This window comes from Chanodichthys erythropterus, chromosome 10, assembly GCF_024489055.1.
Source record: "Chanodichthys erythropterus isolate Z2021 chromosome 10, ASM2448905v1, whole genome shotgun sequence".
In the NCBI taxonomy this organism is placed as follows: domain Eukaryota; kingdom Metazoa; phylum Chordata; class Actinopteri; order Cypriniformes; family Xenocyprididae; genus Chanodichthys; species Chanodichthys erythropterus.
In genome coordinates this window covers 37,899,632-37,917,382 of record NC_090230.1, presented here as the reverse complement: position 1 = coordinate 37,917,382, position 17,751 = coordinate 37,899,632, and the positions used below count along the sequence as shown (strand labels likewise).

At 36.5% G+C, this 17,751-nt stretch overlaps 1 protein-coding gene across 2 annotated transcripts in view; it reads right to left on the bottom strand.

Annotated features, from left to right (window-relative positions):
- The window catches only part of igsf5a (immunoglobulin superfamily, member 5a), a 31,333-nt gene continuing 13,582 nt past the window's right edge, over positions 1–17,751 (bottom strand). Inside the window, exons 2-11 of one of the 2 annotated variants that reach the window (XM_067397628.1) lie at positions 14,092–14,249; positions 13,522–14,020; positions 12,983–13,061; positions 11,186–11,497; positions 5,165–5,446; positions 4,750–4,869; positions 4,593–4,620; positions 4,365–4,453; positions 3,609–3,658; positions 1–2,694 (exon numbers count right to left, since the gene is read on the bottom strand). In XM_067397628.1, coding sequence (XP_067253729.1) covers positions 2,635–2,694; positions 3,609–3,658; positions 4,365–4,453; positions 4,593–4,620; positions 4,750–4,869; positions 5,165–5,446; positions 11,186–11,497; positions 12,983–13,025 — 984 coding nt within the window. In that variant the 5' untranslated portion in view covers positions 13,026–13,061; positions 13,522–14,020; positions 14,092–14,249 and the 3' untranslated portion in view covers positions 1–2,634. Of the gene's footprint in view, positions 2,695–3,608; positions 3,659–4,364; positions 4,473–4,592; positions 4,621–4,749; positions 4,870–5,164; positions 5,447–11,185; positions 11,498–12,982; positions 13,062–13,521; positions 14,250–17,751 lie in introns of both variants that reach the window. The other variant, XR_010896179.1, reaches the window with a different exon arrangement.

Sequence of the window (17,751 nt, the reverse complement as noted above, 5' to 3'; positions counted from 1 at the left end):
TGTTGAATACATATGAATCAATAGTCATATAAATATGTTGTCTATCAGACAAAAATAGTTAAATATAATTTTCAGGACTTTTGTCTTCTTTTTTTTAATTTTTTTTTATAAAAAATCCAAACATCCTGGGAAGCAAAATAAAACCTGTATAAGTTATTAATGGAAATATCTTGAATTAGTTTAGAATTAAGTAAAATATAATTTTCTCACTGGCATTATTTTCTTATTTTAAACATAGATCTAACAAAATTTAGTGAGATTTAAGCTTAAAACAAAGTGGAAAAAACAGGTAAGACTAATAATTTCATCCATCTTTCAAAATCCTTAAATCATTTTATGGAATGAAATGTGGGGAAAAGTGCAGATAAGTGAAAACTACACATAAGGGGCCTCATTTATAAAATGTTGCGCAGAAACCATCCTAAATTTTATCTTACGATCATTTCTCATTTGCGTACATTATGGAATAAACGTACACACTGACAATGATCTCTCTTTCAGATGTGAAATCTATAAATCGCAAATGATCTTGAACTTGCGCACAGCTGAATGGTTAGAGTTCTCCGCATTTTAATTGACACCTAATTAATGTAATTTACATATAAAAGATCAACAGTCATCGTCCAAATCCTTAAGCTTAGATTTCCAAAAACCTGCAGTAATTTGACCAGGAAAAGTGTGAACGTCTGCTCAGACCCTGAGGTAGTGCTAAACACTTTTCCACGTCAAAGACCGTTTTTATAAATATGAGCGTTGGTGTGGATTTAAGCATACGCACACTCTAAGATCAAATCTGTGCGTACGCACACTTTATAAATGAGGCCCAAGGTCTCTGTAAATTTAATCTGTATTTGATATTATGAAGTGATCAGAATCGCATAGTTCCAATCCGTTTCATAACACTTCACTTTATCAATAATGTAATCGAGCAGTTTAAGCAGTTTTCCCCCTGTGGGGAGTTAAAGATCAGTGGTTTAGATTAATTGTTTAACCGCATCATGCTCTGTGAAGCATGATGTGTCACATAAGATGCGTCCTCTCTAGACACTTCACATGAAAAAACTTTGGTTTAATTGTAAGCAGCTATAAAAACAGGAAGCAAAACTCACGGGGTGTTTTGTGCCATATGCTGATGATTTTATAATTCTGGAGAAAACAGGATGTTGTTGATTCAAACAAACCTGCTGTGAAAATGCAAGCATCCATTGCATGCATTATGCACATGCAAGGATATACGAATCAACACAAGATCTGATATACACTATATTGCCAAAAGTATTGGGAAATTATTGAATTCAGGTGTTCCAATCACTTCCATGTCCACAGGTGTATAAAATCAAGCACCTAGGCATGCAGACTGCTTCTACAAACTTTTGTGAAAGAATGGGTCGCTCTCAGGATCTCAGCATGGTACTGTGATAGGTTGCCACCTGTGCAATAAGTCTATTTGTGAAATTTCCTCACTACTAAATATTCCTCAGTCAACTGTTAGTGGTATCATAACAAAGTGGCAGCAATTGGGAACAACAGCAACTCAGCCACGAAGTGGTAGGCCACATAAAAATCACAGAGCAGGGTCAGCGCTGCATGCTGAGGAGCACAGTGTGAAGAAGTCACTATCTTTCTGCAGAGTCAATAGCTACAGACCTCCAAACTCCATGTGGCCTTAAAATTAGCTCAAGAACAGTGAGTAGAGAGCTTCATGGAATGGGTTTCCATGGCCGAGCAGCTGCATCCAAGCCTTTAGTTTGGTGGAGGGGGGATTATGATGTGGGGTTGTTTTTCAGGGGTTGAGCTTGGCCCCTTAGTTCCAGTGAAAGGAACTCTTAATGCTTCAGCATACCAAGACATTTTGGACAATTTCATTGTCCCAACTTTGTGGGAACAGTTTGGGGATGGCCCCTTCCTGTTCCAACATGACTGCACACCAGTGCACGAAGCAAGGTCCATAAAGACATGGATGAGTGAGTTTGGTGTGGAGGAACTTGACTGGCCTCAATCCGATAGAACACCTTTGGGATGAACTAGAGCGGAGACTGCGAGCCAGGCCTTCTGGCCAACATCACTGCTTCTAGAAGAATTGTCAAAACTTCCCATAAACACACTCCTAAACCTTATGGAAAACCTTCCCAGAAGAGTTGAAGCTGTTATAGCTGCAAAGGGTGGGCCAACTCCATATTAAATCCTACGGATTAAGAATGGGATGTCATTAAAGTTCATGTGCACGTAAAGGCAGGTGTCCCAAAACTTTTGGCAATATAGTGTACTTTGTTCATATGACTAATCAGACACGGTTGGATTTTAACCAATCTCTAGATTGCCCACATTTTGATCATGTTTATCTTTTAAAGTCCATAAAAACAAAAAAATGTGAGTTCATTATGTGAAACATGCATTGGTGGTAAAAAATATACAGTATTCAGTTGGGTCCAAAGGTCTGAGACCACCGAGAAAATGCTTCTGTGTTCCAATAAATAATCCTGTGCAGGTGCTTATATGAAGTCCCTTGTGCTCTTTTTCTTCTGTAATTAAACCTAAACTGATGATTTTATGCACAAGAGAGAAGAAGAAGAAAGCCAGAACACCTGCTGTCTGTGAATTCCAACAGAAAGGTTCACCAGTCAGATTTAGTCTCTAGACAATGGTCATGTGTCTGTGCTTCCTGGGACCATCCTCAGAAAAGCCATCAGGCATCTGAAACACCAAAGATTTGTATCAGATTTGAAGTCTTGACAAATAATCATGCTTATGAAATGCATTGAAATATTGAAGTCAACATGAGAAACACAACTAATTTTATTTCCATAATATTTCACAAGAGAAACATATGTGTTGATGAAAGATTATTACAGTGCTCCTATTATGCCATTTTAAAAGCTCCTACTTTTGTTTTAGAGGTCTCCTACAATAGGTTTACATGAATCCAAGGTCATGGTCAGAATTGTTGAAGGTCAGAATTTCTCACAGTGTCTCAAACAGTTCAATTAAGCATTCAGTCTCTCTAAACTCCGCCTTTCCAAAAGCCTACTCCACTCTGATTGGTCAGATGCTCCAGTCTTACAGCGTGTATGAAACAAAACGTCCATTACCATATTGAAATTTCAGCTCCGGATCTTCTTCAGCACTTGATACAGAGTGATACGAACAGTAACAAAGATGTCAGTTTTACCGTATCAATTCCAAGTCCTTTTGAAGTGGTTTCGCAGCACAGAAAACAGCATCTTCTCTACATGTCAACAACATGAACCAAACTCTTCCAGGCCTCAGCTACAACTAGAGTGTTTGAGGGGCGAGTCAAAGTAGACATTGTTCACAGGCAGCCAATAAAGAGCATAGACTGGCATTATGCTAATTTGAACAAACCTATGTAGGTTCATGCAGGAAGTAAGACTGGAATTACTGACAACTCGTTTCAGCTGTATTACACTGTACATGAAATGTAATGTCTGAAAAAGCATAACAGGAGCACTTTAATAAAGCAGCTTTTTCTTTGGAACAATGTGCACTGATACATCATTCGAAGCAAGATCATGAATATGTGTATATAAGGAAGTAAATAGGTGAAGTTTTGGTTTCATGTTGACTTCGAACTTGATCTGAGGCATCACCTGATTTTTGTTAGAATAGTTTGTAAACCAGACGCCACCGTTGGTGTGTCCTGCAGTAAAGAGAAGCAAAGATTTATATTATATTTAACATCATGGTTTACAGCATTTACAGTTTAAGCAGTTTAGCAGTTTATTCATGCTTTCATGAATCCTCACATTAAAGTAAATGAAAATGAAAGAAAGTAAAATGAGGCATTTTGTGTTCAGATATTGTGTAGTTATGTATATTGCATTTCTGTCAATAGATCCTGCCAAAATTTTACACATTGCACCTTTAAATGTTAAGCAGCAAGCTCACTGGCTGCAGATGCAACATGAATATTATATTATATATATATATATATATATATATATATATATATATATATATATATATATATATATATATATATATAATATTATATTATAAATATAATTATATATATACACACACATATACATATTTTGGTGCACCTTTCATTATGGGGACATTCCGTAGGTATAATGGTTTTTATACTGAACTAATGACATTTTCTAATCCCTAACCATAAACCTACCATCACAGAAAACATTCTGCATTTTTACATTTTTAATAAAACACAAATTTAGTGTCTTTATTTAGCATACATAATGTAGGGGGCGTGGCCTGAAACCTGAATACACACCACAATATAAAGACTTTGACTCCTCATCATAATGTACTGTAGGTCAAACCAGTACATACATACATAAGGGATGATAGTGTGTGTGCGGGATTGTTTGTTTATGCATACACACCATCATGTCCATCTGTAATATATCCTTGGTTGTCCCGTACTCCCACATCTTGTGTGGAAGGCGTCCTATTCTGGGACTGGACTTGTGCCCTGAAACAGAAGCTCAGACCTGTTGGCAAAGCCACTTACGACAATAAAGATTTTGAAAGAAATGATTGCTCAGTTTCATATTATTTTGCATTTTCAATCACTCTTAAATCCAAAAGACACACTGGAGCTCATTTCTCACCTCCTGACCTCTTCTTGGTAGCTTGATTCTTTAGAAAAGAAGAAATAAATGAGCTGATACCAGATTAGGACCAGAATTACTTAAGCAAGATAAGTCGTCTGGCTTACTATATAATAAATTGGGATAAAACTGGGATTCATAACCAACAAATACTCACTTTTCTTCCTTCTCTTGCAGAAGAAATAAATTCCATAGATGATTAGAAACAAAAGAGCAGCAGCACTGAAGGCAACAGTGACAGCGATCAACACCGTCTGGTCTCTTTTAGCAGACTTCTCTTTAACAGAACGAGATAAGAGAATCATGCATCATCTTCATCCTTTTAAAGCATCAAACAGCACAGCAGAGTTATCTTTGCAATTAGCCTTGAAATACTAAACTTGTGGCTGGATTTGTGTATGCAGTGCCCTCTAGCTGTTCCTGAAAGAAACTGTTTCATATTTGTGGTTTTAAAAACGACATGGAATCAAACCTGACCCTGTTTTCAGATTTTGTTTGTGATCATCATTAGAATAGAATTTAGAATGTATGATCTATTATATTTGCTGATCACAAATGTTTTTTGTTCTTACCGACGGTCAGAAAGACAGTGTTGCTTTCTGGTGTGCTCAGGGCAGGTACCTTGACCAGACACTGAACAGAAGAATTTTTGACGGCAGTGACCGTCAACGTGCAGTTGGAGTTAAACAGAATTCCCTGTGTTTCAGAGCTTCTGTTGCAGGAATTTTCCACTCCATTTACAGACCAGGACATGTTGGGCTCTGGAAACCAGCCCACGGCCCGGCACAGGAACTCCGTCTGAGCTCCTTCCGTTTTGGTCTGATTTCCACCTGCGATCACGACACTGCCACTTTCTGGGGAAGAACAGAGCAGAATTATCTCCTCAAACACACACTCTACCCTAATCACTATGGATTTGTGAGTTTGCCTTAATGACGGTTCAGCTTGTCTTGATGCTCCACTTTAATTAAGAAGTAGATTATTATTGATTATCTGCACTTTGAGATGTAATCAGATAATTTCCCACGGGACAGCAAGACAGGTGAAAGCAGTGACTCACAGGTGTGTCTGATAACATCTCGGTTTTGTTTTGCCTTGTGCTGCACTTTGTACTTTCTGTGGTCTACCATAAAAGCACTGCCAGAGCATGTAATGAAAAAAACTTTCACTTTCACTGATGCATCAAAGAAATTACATAAATGTGCACGCTTGCCAAACTCACAATTTCCCAAAATTGCTATATTATTTTGGCTTTCTGTTGATGCTTTTTCAAGTTGAAATGTCTGATACTGATCGATGATACATATGGAAAAACAACAAAAGATCCATTATGAAAAAAAATATGATGTTATTTTCAGGTTTGAAGAAAACATTGATCTTGCATCTGACAAGAACTTCCTAAAAAAAAGAAGAAAAAAAAAAGAGCAAAATTAAAGGTAGGGTAGGCAATTCTTGGAGATCCCACCCTCCAGAGCGCCTCTACAGCCACGCCTCCTTCAAAAGACATAAACGCGTACAGTAGGGAGCAAACAAAAGCATCACGGGAGACGGCAATAAACTACCTCATATCTCAAGCACATAATGAACATAAGCACCTTAAAGAGCACTGACCTGTACCACATGACTGCTGCAAATTAATTTCGGCGTAGATAGTGTTGCCATTGAAATGCATAAATTCGAGTCACAAACCGCTTAGAGTATAGACCTTATGTAGCCCCGCCCCTTTTCAGTGCTGCGCTCGTTGTCTTTTGTACTCCGGTTTGTATATCCACAGCAATCTTAAATATTTATGAATGAACTGCTCGTTTTAAAATCTTCCAGGTCTACTGAGATTTGTTAAAGGTGCCCTAGAATTAAAAATTGAATTTACCTTGGCATAGTTGAATAACAAGAGTTCAGTACATGGAAATGACATACAGTGAGTCTCAAACACCACTGTTTCCTCCTTCTTATATAAATCTCATTTGTTTAAAAGACCTCCAAAGAACCTCTCTTCCAAATTATGGTAGTAATGGCGTGAATGCATCATAAGCTGGATGTTTTGGTTCAGGAGGAACTATAGGCTGCTGTTTCGTTGCTCGGTGACTGACGTTTGTCTGAATACCATGAAACACGCTGATGACGTGCAATGTCTATGCAAGCAGAGTGTGCGGAAAATAGATAGGAAAAGGTAGGAAAATACATACGTTGACAGGCAGGTAGGGCATCATATCATTGTATTTAGACCAAATGCAATGATTGGAAAAACATTTTGTGGTCCTACGCCTTCCACAGATGATACACCGATCAGGCATAACATTATGACACCCTATACATATATACACCCTTTCATGGAAACAGTATTCCCTGGTGGCTGTGGCCTCTTTCAGAAGGATAATGCGTCCACAAAACAAAAATGGTTCAGGAATGGTTTGAGAGCACAACAACGAGTTTGAGGGGTTGACTTGGCCTCCAAACTCCCCAGATCTCAATCCAATCGAGCATCTGTGGGATGTGCTGAACAAACAAGTCTGATCCATGGAGGCTCCACCTCGTAACTTACAGGACTTAAAGGATCTGCTGCTAACATCTTGGTGCAGATACCACAGCACACCTTCAGGGGTCTAGTGGAGTCCATGCCTCGACGGGTCAGGGCTGTTTTGGCAGCAAAAGGGGGTTCAACACAATATTAGGAAGTTGGTCATAATGTTGTGCCTGATCGGTGTATATACATATAAATACATTTAGATCACTTAACTTAGTGATTGCTATCATCAGGATGTGAAAAAATGTTATTGCTCAAAAGTTGCTTTTTCATTGCTCAGGAGACTTAAAGGTGCTAAAGAGGATGTTTTGCTTTGTACATTTTTGCAATATTACTTGAAACCGTCTTTACTAACTGATAAAAGGCCATTTATTAGGTGCACTGAAAGGAATATTAATATACATCATCTGTGCATGAGGTAGGGCCTTAAAAACATCAGCCAATCGTTTACGCGATGATCGCCCTCTGGCTTGTCAACAGAGGTGGGTAGAGTATCCAAAAACTGTACTCAAGTAAAAGTACAAGTACTTATAGAAATATTTACTCAAAGTAAAAGTGAAAGTAATAATCCTAATAGTTACTTGAGTAAGAGTAAAAAAGTATCCAATGAAAATCTTACTCAAGTATTCTCGTTACTAGTTACTTTTATTTATATATATACACACACACACACACACACACACACACACGCACACTAGCATGTTATTTTATTATTTAAATAGATATTTAATTTATTATCATAATTAGATATCTTTGCAACAAACAAACATAGAAGAGACAAGCATTATTTCTAGCATCTGTAACCCGAATGTATCGTTACTATATTAATAACGTATAGGCCTACAGCTAACGTTACATTTTAAAGAAGAGAGAAAACTCTTTACATGTGCTCGCGCTCATATCTGAACTTGACACAAACAATGATCAAATACACATTGACGGATCTTCTTTGGTCTGTTCTCCAAAATGTAACGTTAATCAAATGTATATTTCTGCAGGCGCGTGTAAACTGCTTAACTGTGTCAACGCAAAGCGTTCATTTTCAAGACGAACAGGTCGCTGGCGCCGCCATTGCGCAATAGTAGGCTATATGTATAAATTAATGTATAAATTAAGATATATGCCCATAAAAACGGTAAAGAAATACTACATACTTTTGTTATAGTGACGTAATAATCTGTTTTGTTGTAAAATGTCGGCTATTGGCTGTGTCATGAAGTAAAATCAAATGAAATCGATACCTGTGGAATTGTTCACTGACAGCATACGCAGCTCAACTAATAAAGGTCTTCATCGCTGGCAAACAATTGGATGCATTTGCAGATTTGCTTTTAATTGACTGTAGGTCCACTGCCACTTCATCCAACGCTCCGAGTGAGAAACCGCTTCAGACGATTCAGCGCGTGCAGGAACTGAGCAAATCATTCAAACTGATTCGCGAATCAATTTAGACAGCTTTACTAACTTGTTTGATCAAGTCTTTGAACAGAATCGACTCAAAAGAGTGATTCATTTGTGAATGGGGCATCGTTCATGAAAAAAGAGACAACGCGCATGGAATAAACTACGCATTTCTTAACATTTACAGTATTGAATTAAAATAAAGTAACGAGAGGAACGTTGTCCATTGTAGCGAAGTAAAAGTACAGATTTTTCATTACAAATGTACTCAAGTTAAAGTAAAAGTACCCACATTTTAATCTACTCTAAAAAGTACAAATTTTCCAAAAAACTACTCAAGTACATGTAACGAAGTAAATGTACTTCGTTACTACCCACCTCTGCTTGTCAATCACTGCCGTGGCGTTCCTTGTGAGAGACGCTCTAGTAACTTTCCACACTCCACAGGCGCTGCATGCAATGTTTTTGTCAGGAGACAGGAGTAACAACTGCAGATTATGAGTTACCTGCGGTGAGTCCGACATAATGAATCCACTAACACGACACAGAGAATGCCGGTGGTAAACACTCGTGTTCCAATACTCGTGCATGAGTTTTGGGAGGCGTTCCCTCGAAATGAGCTGTGAAGGAGGGGGGTTGTTCTTACGCATGCGCTCATTTAAAAAACTCAGTAACAGTCTTTGGTTTCTCAGTCGACGAAAAGATCCTCTGTAGCACCTTTAATGGAGGTCTTAGATTTGTTTTATTTAGGAAACAGTGTAAGGACCCAGCTAACAAAAATATGTTCTAAGAATGTTTTGCGGATGTTCCCATTAAGTTTCTTCTGAATGTTCTCCGTATATTAAATGCTTTAAAAATGTTTTATCTTGGTTATACAAATGTTAAAGGAATATTCCATTTTTAAAATTTTGAAAAAGAACCTTGACAGAACGATCTGAAAACGTTTCATGTTAGCTGGCGAGAAATAGAATGAAATTAAACATACTACTGCTGTATACTGTATGTTATTTTTCCATGTGTATAGACTACAGTAATAGTGAAATATAATGTAATATATTATAAAATTAATATTGAATATCATTTGGATTAGGGGAAAATTGGTGAGAATATTTGAGTTTTTATTGCGATCTTTGACTATCTTGGCAAATCTAGGGAACAGTTTTGGACCTTGTTGAAATGTTACATGAAATTCCTGTGAAGTTTCAATTTGGTCTCTGTATTCTCTCATTGTTGTCTAGGAGAAACAGTTTCTCCTGTTATTTAGTTGACAGATGCGTTTTGGTCCACAAGGGTTAATTTAGTGCTGATGAGTGCATTATATTTAAGGAGACAGTCTCTGGGAATGCTCTAGCTGCATTTTACGCTCTGTCATGCATAAAATTGCTGAGTAATGCTTAAAGGTTGTAAAAAAGTTCGGCATATGGATGTAGGTCCTGGAACTCACTTAGGCTCAAAGATGAACCCTGAAGCAAGAAGTTAAGAGCTGCTGTAGAGTGTAATTTAACATTCAAACCATGACGAAAATCATTAAGGCTGCAGTCTTGCATCTGAGAAGCAGCAGTCTGAACACACAGATTTTTCATAAACTGACTCCTATTAAATCTGTAAAACCACAGGCAATCTGAAGAAAATACAACCCAAGAACAAACACAGTGGAAATAAGAGTAAAATAACACTCATTACAAAGCTTAAGAGAGATCAAATCAAAACTAGAAAGGCCTGGATCAGACAGTTCAAAAAGATTCAGAAGTCCCCATCTAAATAAATTTGTTTATGTGACGGCAGAGCTGAATTTACACTATCATTACTCCAGTCTTCAGTGTCACATGATCCTTCAGAAATCATTCTAATATGCTGATTTATTATCAATGTTGGAAACAGTTGTGCTTCTTAATATTTTTTTATAACCTGTGATACTTTTTTAGGATTCTTTGATGAATACATTTTTTTTTTAAAGAAAAAGAACAGCATTTATTTAAAAACGAGAAATCTTTTGTAACAATATACACTACCATTCAAATGTTTTGTAATTTTTTCTTTCTTTTTTTGAAAGAAATTAATACTTTTATTCAGCAAGGATCTGTTAAATTGATATAAAGTGGTAGTAAAGATTATTTATATCTTATATGTTGTTAGAAAAGATTTCTATATTGAATAAATGCTGTTTGCCCTTTTTATTCATCAGTGAATCCTGAAAAAAGTATCACAGCTTCCAAAAAATATTAATCAGCACAACTGTTTCCAACATTGATAATAACTGAATATCAAATCAGCGTATTAGAATGATTTCTGAAGGATCATGTGACACTGAAGACTGGAGGAATTATTCTAAAAATTAAGCTTTGAACCACAGAAATAAATTATATTTTAAAGTATATTAATATAGAAAACCATTATTTTTATTTGTAATAATATTTCACATTATTATTGTTTTTTTTCTGTATTTTTGATCAAATAAATGCAGGCTTGATGAGCATAACCTACACTTTTGACTGGTTCTGTATATATAAATTATTTTCTTTAACACATATTTCATGTCTCATATCTCATATTTCACTTTCTGTCATATCTGTATACACCAAACATACTCCATACGTCATGTGTTTGTGTATCATAGTGGCATGGATCAGATGAAATGAGTCACAATAGAGCTTCAGACAATTCTCACCTTGTACAGAAAGAGTGGCCATCTGAGGCTCTCCACCCAAAACCTGACAGGTGACTTCACCAGCATCGCCTCTCTGCACGTTGCTAATTATAAACTCCCATTTGTAATTTCCAGGCGTGGTGAAATTTGTGGCAGAAAAGCGGTCTGTGCTGTTCAGTACCCCAGATGCTTCTATAATGGTGAGAACCAAGAGTCCATTGACTGTCCAGGTCATGACGGATGTGGGCTGAGTTGAGCTACAGTTAAACCGAGCCTTCGAACCACGGAGCACCGCTGCATTTAGAGGCTGGAGCTGCACCTCAGCCGACACTCCTGCAGTGAATTTGACAAGAATCAAATGATTCAGAACACTTTCACAGATTTGGCATTTAGAACCAGTTATTCAAAGCATGTAATTTCTTCTTATCATAAATATTTTTTCAAGTAAATAAGCATTATGTGTCATTATATTTTAGACCTTCTCTGGTTTTCCCTCTTTTGAAATAAAACAAAAGTGCATTGACCAAGAGCAGAGCAAAACTAGACCGGGGCTAGTTGTCACAGTGGCTATGTGTGACCCTGTACCACAAAACCAGACATAAGGGTCAATTTTTTGAAATTTAGATTTATAGATCATCTGAAAGTTATAAATAAATAATCCATATATATATAAAGTTATTATAGAAAGTATAATAAAGTTATATTACATAAAAAGTTATTATATAAATAAATAATCCATATATATTGGTTAGGATAGGACTATTTGAATATTTGTCTCAGATACAGCTATTTGAAAATCTGGAATCGGAGGGTGCAAAAAAATCTAAATAATGAGAAAATCGCCTTTAAAGTTGTCCAAATGAAGTCCTTAGCAATGCATATACACTCACAAAAATAAATTTTTGATATTATTACGATAGGAAATTTACATGATCTTTACTTAATATCCTAATGATTTTTGGCATAAAAGAAAAATCGATAATTTTGACCCATACAATGTATTGTTGGCTATTGCTACGAATGAAACCATGTGATTTATGACTGGTTTTGTGGTCCAGGGTCACTTATGAGGTTGAGTCAAAAGTCCAAAATTAATATCACACATTTGTGGGTTTTATGTGTGAGCCAAAATTACACAAATATATTTTTTTTCTAGCTATGAGATTTTGTGGAATCTGTCCTTCGAAATAAATTTCAATATCATATTTTTGCACTTTTCTTTTAAATGTTATCAATTTACACAATTTAATAATTGCAATATTTGTTTTTCTTTTTCAGTTTTGCTTAACAGCAGGATTTATATATTGTGACAAAATTAAATTTAAACCCATCTGTAGTACTGATCGGAATAAAGTGTGACAACTTGCCCCAGTCTGCATTCCCATTGAAATTCTCATTACTTTGTAAGACTGCACTTATTCCAATGTCTGCATAGCACAATTAAAAATTTAACTGAATTAAAATTCCACGATATTTCCACACTTCAAAAACTTTTTATTTTTCTCCAAACCACTTAACCTCTGTAGTGGTGTGGGTTTTCTTCATCAGTATTTGTATAAATAAAATACAATTAAATGTACTTAAGAAGCAAAATTGTTTAACAAGACCTGTTTTCAAATAATATAATTTCAGAATGAATTTTGTGTAGTTTACGCTTAAAAAAGAAAAAGAACCTGCCATGTGGGTGGGGAAAAAAAAACAAGTAAATGTATCTTGTTTTAAAGATAAAGATATTTTTTACTGGAAAACAATACAAAAATACTGATTAAGAAAATGAATTATTTCAGTGCATGACTGTGGGTGAGCATGAAAACTCACCCGTGGTGATCAGAAGAAAAAGACCCAGTGTAAAAACATCCATGTTTCCTCAGTTATCATCACACCAGCATCCACAGTCCTAAAATGAATGCACACCACTGTGAAACAGGCAGGGCAAATGATGGGACACAACCCTGAAATAATTAGTACATTTATTTGATTGTCTTCAAGTGTCAGGAATTCCTCATCTGTTTTAGTACAGTAGGTGTGTCTGACATATCTTGTTGTATTATTAGGTAAACACAAATTTGTCACACGACATTCCAGTCATATTAAGCTTTTATTAAACTTTTCTGCTCAAGACACTAATGCTAATATTACCCACAATGCCTTTTTATCTATTAACTATATATACATACATACACATATGTATAGGTACCACCGCATATGAGTACATTTTGTCTTTTACTACATTATTTGTTCAGTACACACCCTAGAACAGGTAAGCGTTGACAAATTTCAGTTTTTAAAACACATGCACCTTTTGATACAGTGAACTTAAATGTTATTTTAGTAAGAATTCTTGAACAACAACATACCTCAAAAAGATTTCATGGAATTAATCAAGGATTAATCCAGCAAAACAGAGAAACACTCCTTCGTCAGATCACCTGTATCACCTGTCGGCCTACAGAGGGGCCAAAGTCCAGATGGCTGCTGCCCGTCATGTTATCAAAGACAGAGAGGTAAAGCTCTATTACGTCTCCATGCAGTCGAAACCCATCGAGCCTGTCTGCTTTGCATACGTCTGCAGATCACGTGAGGATTTGAAATCACGCCGACATGTCAAACAAGGTGGTCCGTCTACCTGAAAGGTTACCTTTGGGGTGCATGAGCCCATGACCCATCTGTTTGGGTTCACACGAAGCTGTGTTTGAATGCAGCTGATTTAAATCCTCTGAAACAGACACACCCAGTTTCAATGAAAAAAAGAGTTGACAGTGTCAACAGCAGTCACTCCTGGAGCTCAGCGGATTTATAGATCAAATCTCCATCACTGTCTGTGCAAAGCCACTTCTACAGGTGATGTTCACAATCCTAAAGACAAAAAAGATATTGAGAAAACCAGGAAATCTCAGGGTGTTGAGAAACTGTGTTTGTTTAGTTACCTGGGCATCAGCTGCTTGTATAGTGAGTGTACAGAGAAGGACATATGCAAACAGGTAACAATGACGTTGTCAGGCCTGACACACATGACACACATTCTGCTTATACACAAAACTACATGCCCTGTGGCTCCTGGACACACTGTATTTGGTTTCTTCACCTGCAACAGAAGAGACAAATGATAAATCAACTTAGACTTTGACGTGACTGGGTCTGTGCTAACAGCTACTCAATCACAGGGATAAAACCAAACCCTTAAGGACAATGTACAAAGGAAAGAAAGGTACATTTATTAAGATTTACATATTTGACAGATCCTTTATCCAAAGTGACTTCTGTATTTTCCTGAGAATCAAACTGATGATCTTGATGTGCCATGCCCTAACGGCTGGTGTTATTTTTTTTCTGTGGAAAAAAAGTATATTTTGTTCATTTCAATGACATTATATCACAATTCCCTGATATTTACAAACTACAACAAAGTATTTATACATAAATAAAGATGAATAAGTATCCTTTAAATAAGAATAATCAAAAATAATCCAAATTTATTTCAAATATAAGGATAAATCTTTAACAAAATGAGAAAATTTGTCAGTGGGGTAAAGAAAATGTAAATATTATGTACATGTATTTTGTTTTAAATGGAAAAATACTGATTAGAAAAATTATTTTGCAATGCTGAAATTGGTGACCTACAGTCTAGAGACTACTATTGAGATTACTATTATTATTATTATATATTTTAAGATGTATATTTTTATACTGGCTTGTCAGATTTGGTGACCCTGCTGTATCTGTACCTGAGTGAGTGTTTAACATTAAAGCCATTCTGTATAAAATACAGCAGCACTCCAACAGCTTGTCTAAAAATGTTTATTTTGTGTTCTGCATGAGCCACGCGAAGGCTCTGTCTGTGTGAAGAAAAGAACGATATTTGAATCATTATTCACTGAAAATCTTCCCAAACTGTTAGATTCAACACATGAAGTAAGACTAAATGAAAAAAAGTTTGTCAAAACAAACTTTAAGTTGGCTTGAAAAAGCCGGCCCAGAAAGTTTGAAGCAATTTTAAAAGTTTGAAAGTTTTAATTAGATAGAGGTCAGGGTAATCAAGGTAGTTGCTAAGGTACTTGGGGTGGTTACTAAGGTGTTGCTATGTGGTTGCTAAGGTATTCGGGGTGGTTGCTAGGGTGTTGCTATATAGTTGCTAGGGTACTCGGGGTGGTTGCTAAGGTGTTGCTATGAGGTTGCTAGGGTACTCAGGGTGGTTGCTAAAGTGTTGCTATGAGGTTGCTAGGGTACTCAGGGTGGTTGCTAGGGTGTTGCTATGCAGTTACTAAGGTATTCTGGGTGGTTGCTAGGGTGTTGCTATGCAGTTGCTAGGGTACTCTGACTGGTTTCTAGGATGTTACCAAGGTGATTTGTTTGGTTGCTAGGTGGTTGCCATGGTGTTCTGGGTGGTTGCTATGTGGTTGCTAGGTTGTTCTGGGTAGTTGCTATGAGATAGATAGATAGATAGATAGATAGATAGATAGATAGATAGATAGATAGATAGATAGATAGATAGATAGATAGATAGATAGATAGATAGATAGATAGATAGAGGTCAGGGTAATCAAGGTGGTTGCTAAGGTACTTGGGGTGGTTACTAAGGTGTTGCTATGCGGTTGCTAAGATATTTGGGGTGGTTGCTAGGGTGTTGCTATATAGTTGCTAGGGTACTCTGGGTGGTTGCTAAGGTGTTGCTATGAGGTTGCTAGGGTACTCAGGGTGGTTGCTAGGGTGTTGCTATATAGTTGCTAGGGTACTCTGGGTGGTTGCTAAGGTGTTGCTATGAGGTTGCTAGGGTACTCTGGGTGGTTGCTAGGGTGGTTGCTATGTGGTTGCTAGGTTGTTCTGGGTAGTTGCTATGCGGTTGCTAAGGTATTCTGGGTGGTTGCTAGGTGGTTGCCATGGTGTTCTGGGTGGTTGCTATGTGGTTGCTAGGTTGTTCTGGGTGGTTGCTATGAGATAGATAGATAGATAGATAGATAGATAGATAGATAGATAGATAGATAGATAGATAGATAGATAGATAGATAGATAGATAGATAGATAGATAGAGTTTATGAGTTTGAATAAGTTTCAATGGATTAGAAATAGTACATAGAATGGCAGCTTTATTGAGTCTTGACAGTTGGAGTTTGAAAGTCTTGGCTCATTTGAACATTCTGTCAGTGAAAGTCAATGGGATTTTTCCGAGCTTTAATAGTCATTTTTAGGAAAACTGTAAGTTGGATCAGTTAGAAAAGATATAGCACACTAAGTCAGAATAGTTTGAAGGTCTGAGCCGAGTTTGGAGTTTGTAGAGTTAAATCTCTAGAAGGAGTTAGAGTCAGAAATGTTAGTCTCAGAAGAAAATAGCATAACAGTAAGTTGGCTTTTTGAGATGCCGTGTCCGAGTCAGCCTGCAGGGGGCAGCAGTGAGTTAATGCAGAGGGGGCAGGTGCGAGTCAGCCTGCAGGGGGCAGGAGTGAGGCTCTTTATAAGTATTGAGTGCGAACTGCACCTATGGAGAGCCGTGAGATGGCAGGTCACACATTTGATTAGAGTCAATGGGAGGGAGAGAAACAGCACAAGGTCAGAGACAAAGGTTCCGAGCGGGTGCACAGGTGTCGGATAGCTCAGTTACTAGAAATGCCAAAATGGAATGAGCATTTTTAGATATTCCCTTGTGAAAAAGAAGTACACTTTAGCATACTTTTTAAAAGTGTACTTAAATATCAAATGTAATTAATTGAATTTAAGAATGATTTTGACCCACTTAAGTAGGATTTTAAAAGAAGATATTTTGAAGAATGTTGGCAACTAAACAGTTGACGGTAGCCAATGACTTCCATAGTAGAAAAAAAAAAAACTTGTCAATGAGTCCATCATCTGTTTGGTTACCAACATTCTTCAAAATATCTTCTCTTGTGTTCAATATGAGAAATTCATTCAGGTTTGGAACAACTTGAGGGTGAGTAAATGATGACAGAATTTTCATTTTTGGGTGAACTATCCCTTTAAAGTACATCTTCATATGTATTTTATAATTACTTCAATTGTAAAATGTACTGACAAACATTAATGGTAAACTAATGTCATTTCTATTGAAATTTGTATGTCATATGTTGAAATATATTTGTATTTACACATTTGTAATGATATTTAGTACATTTTAAAATATATTAACTTTAAAATAGCAAATTATGCACTACATTGAAAAAATATAATCAAGTTTTACATGTGCTTTAGTATGTTAGTCAACACATCAAAATAAGTGTAGCCTGCTTCTTTAAAACACGATAAAAGATTATTAAAACTCAATTCATTAAAATGTGAGAAGAGAGAAAGATGTCATTTTTACTGTCACTCCCATAGCTGCTGTCTTAGAAACACCCTCACAGCAGCATGAACTAGATTTTTGTAATTTGATGCAAAGGTAATATGATACTAAGTATATTGTTATAAATGTACATACGTTTTTAAGACAATGAAAATATAAAAAACTTTGCAGGATTTATGATATTGATGACCGTTAAAACACGTCATCACAGTCTGTGAAAAGGAATCGGCCCATCTCTAGATATTGTTAAAAAGTCGTTATTTTGGGTTTTTTTGGCGCACAAAAAGTATTC